General features: G+C 72.2%; 1 protein-coding gene across 1 annotated transcript; it reads right to left on the reverse strand.

Moving 5' to 3' along the window:
- LmxM_34_0540b_1 (uncharacterized protein) lies at positions 1 to 2628 on the reverse strand (the record flags this gene model as incomplete). Its single annotated transcript, XM_003886495.1, has 1 exon — positions 1 to 2628. A coding segment is annotated over one exon (2628 nt), but the record flags the coding sequence as incomplete, so codon positions are not given.

A 2628-nucleotide genomic window follows, 5' to 3' on the forward strand; every position in this document is an offset into this window, starting at 1 on the left:
CGACGAGGACGGCGCAGAGCTGCTGCTGGACGGCGCAGACGACGAGGACGACGCAGAGCTGCTGCTGGACGGCGCAGACGACGAGGACGGCGCAGAGCTGCTGCTGGACGGCGCGGACGACGAGGACGGCGCAGAGCTGCTGCTGGACGGCGCAGACGACGAAGACGACGCAGAGCTGCTGCTGGACGGCGCAGACGACGAAGACGACGCAGAGCTGCTGCTGGACGGCGCGGACGACGAGGACGGCGCAGAGCTGCTGCTGGACGGCGCGGACGACGAGGACGGCGCAGAGCTGCTGCTGGACGGCGCAGACGACGAGGACGGCGCAGAGCTGCTGCTGGACGGCGCGGACGACGAGGACGGCGCAGAGCTGCTGCTGGACGGCGCAGACGACGAGGACGGCGCAGAGCTGCTGCTGGACGGCGCAGACGACGAGGACGGCGCGGAGCTGCTGCTGGACGGCGCGGACGACGAGGATGGCGCGGAGCTGCTGCTGGACGGCGCAGACGACGAAGACGACGCAGAGCTGCTGCTGGACGGCGCGGACGACGAGGACGGCGCAGAGCTGCTGCTGGACGGCGCGGACGACGAGGACGGCGCAGAGCTGCTGCTGGACGGCGCGGACGACGAGGACGGCGCAGAGCTGCTGCTGGACGGCGCGGACGACGAGGACGGCGCAGAGCTGCTGCTGGACGGCGCAGACGACGAGGACGGCGCAGAGCTGCTGCTGGACGGCGCAGACGACGAGGACGGCGCAGAGCTGCTGCTGGACGGCGCGGACGACGAGGACGGCGCAGAGCTGCTGCTGGACGGCGCGGACGACGAGGACGGCGCGGAGCTGCTGCTGGACGGCGCGGACGACGAGGACGGCGCAGAGCTGCTGCTGGACGGCGCAGACGACGAGGACGGCGCAGAGCTGCTGCTGGACGGCGCAGACGACGAAGACGGCGCAGAGCTGCTGCTGGACGGCGCGGACGACGAGGACGGCGCGGAGCTGCTGCTGGACGGCGCAGACGACGAAGACGGCGCAGAGCTGCTGCTGGACGGCGCGGACGACGAGGACGGCGCGGAGCTGCTGCTGGACGGCGCAGACGACGAAGACGGCGCAGAGCTGCTGCTGGACGGCGCGGACGACGAGGACGGCGCGGAGCTGCTGCTGGACGGCGCAGACGACGAAGACGGCGCAGAGCTGCTGCTGGACGGCGCGGACGACGAGGACGGCGCGGAGCTGCTGCTGGACGGCGCAGACGACGAAGACGGCGCAGAGCTGCTGCTGGACGGCACAGACGACGAGGACGGCGCAGAGCTGCTGCTGGACGGCGCGGACGACGAGGACGGCGCAGAGCTGCTGCTGGACGGCGCAGACGACGAGGACGGCGCAGAGCTGCTGCTGGACGGCGCGGACGACGAGGACGGCGCAGAGCTGCTGCTGGACGGTGCGGACGACGAGGACGGCGCGGAGCTGCTGCTGGACGGCGCGGACGACGAGGACGGCGCAGAGCTGCTGCTGGACGGTGCAGACGACGAGGACGGCGCGGAGCTGCTGCTGGACGGTGCAGACGACGAGGACGGCGCAGAGCTGCTGCTGGACGGCGCAGACGACGAGGACGGCGCGGAGCTGCTGCTGGACGGCGCAGACGACGAGGACGGCGCAGAGCTGCTGCTGGACGGCGCAGACGACGAGGACGGCGCAGAGCTGCTGCTGGACGGTGCGGACGACGAGGACGGCGCGGAGCTGCTGCTGGACGGCGCGGACGACGAGGACGGCGCAGAGCTGCTGCTGGACGGTGCAGACGACGAGGACGGCGCGGAGCTGCTGCTGGACGGTGCAGACGACGAGGACGGCGCGGAGCTGCTGCTGGACGGTGCAGACGACGAGGACGGCGCAGAGCTGCTGCTGGACGGCGCAGACGACGAGGACGGCGCGGAGCTGCTGCTGGACGGCGCGGACGACGAGGACGGCGCGGAGCTGCTGCTGGACGGTGCAGACGACGAGGACGGCGCAGAGCTGCTGCTGGACGGTGCAGACGACGAGGACGGCGCAGAGCTGCTGCTGGACGGCGCAGACGACGAAGACGGCGCAGACGACGAAGACGGCGCAGAGCTGCTGCTGGACGGTGCAGACGACGAGGACGGCGCAGAGCTGCTGCTGGACGGCGCAGACGACGAAGACGGCGCAGAGCTGCTGCTGGACGGTGCAGACGACGAGGACGGCGCGGAGCTGCTGCTGGACGGCGCAGACGACGAAGACGGCGCAGAGCTGCTGCTGGACGGCGCAGACGACGAAGACGGCGCGGAGCTGCTGCTGGACGGCGCAGACGACGAGGACGGCGCAGAGCTGCTGCTGGACGGTGCAGACGACGAGGACGGCGCGGAGCTGCTGCTGGACGGCGCAGACGACGAGGACGGCGCGGAGCTGCTGCTGGACGGCGCGAACGAAGAAGACGGCGCAGAGCTGCTGCTGGACGGCGCGGACGACGAAGACGGCGCGGAGCTGCTGCTGGACGGTGCAGACGACGAGGACGGCGCGGAGCTGCTGCTGGACGGCGCAGACGACGAAGACGGCGCAGAGCTGCTGCTGGACGGTGCAGACGACGAGGACGGCGCGGAGCTGCTGCTGGACGGCGC

The sequence above is a fragment of the Leishmania mexicana genome, contig 5 (assembly GCF_000234665.1).
Source record: "Leishmania mexicana MHOM/GT/2001/U1103 WGS CADB00000000 data, contig 5, whole genome shotgun sequence".
Classification (NCBI taxonomy): Eukaryota; Euglenozoa; class Kinetoplastea; order Trypanosomatida; family Trypanosomatidae; genus Leishmania; species Leishmania mexicana.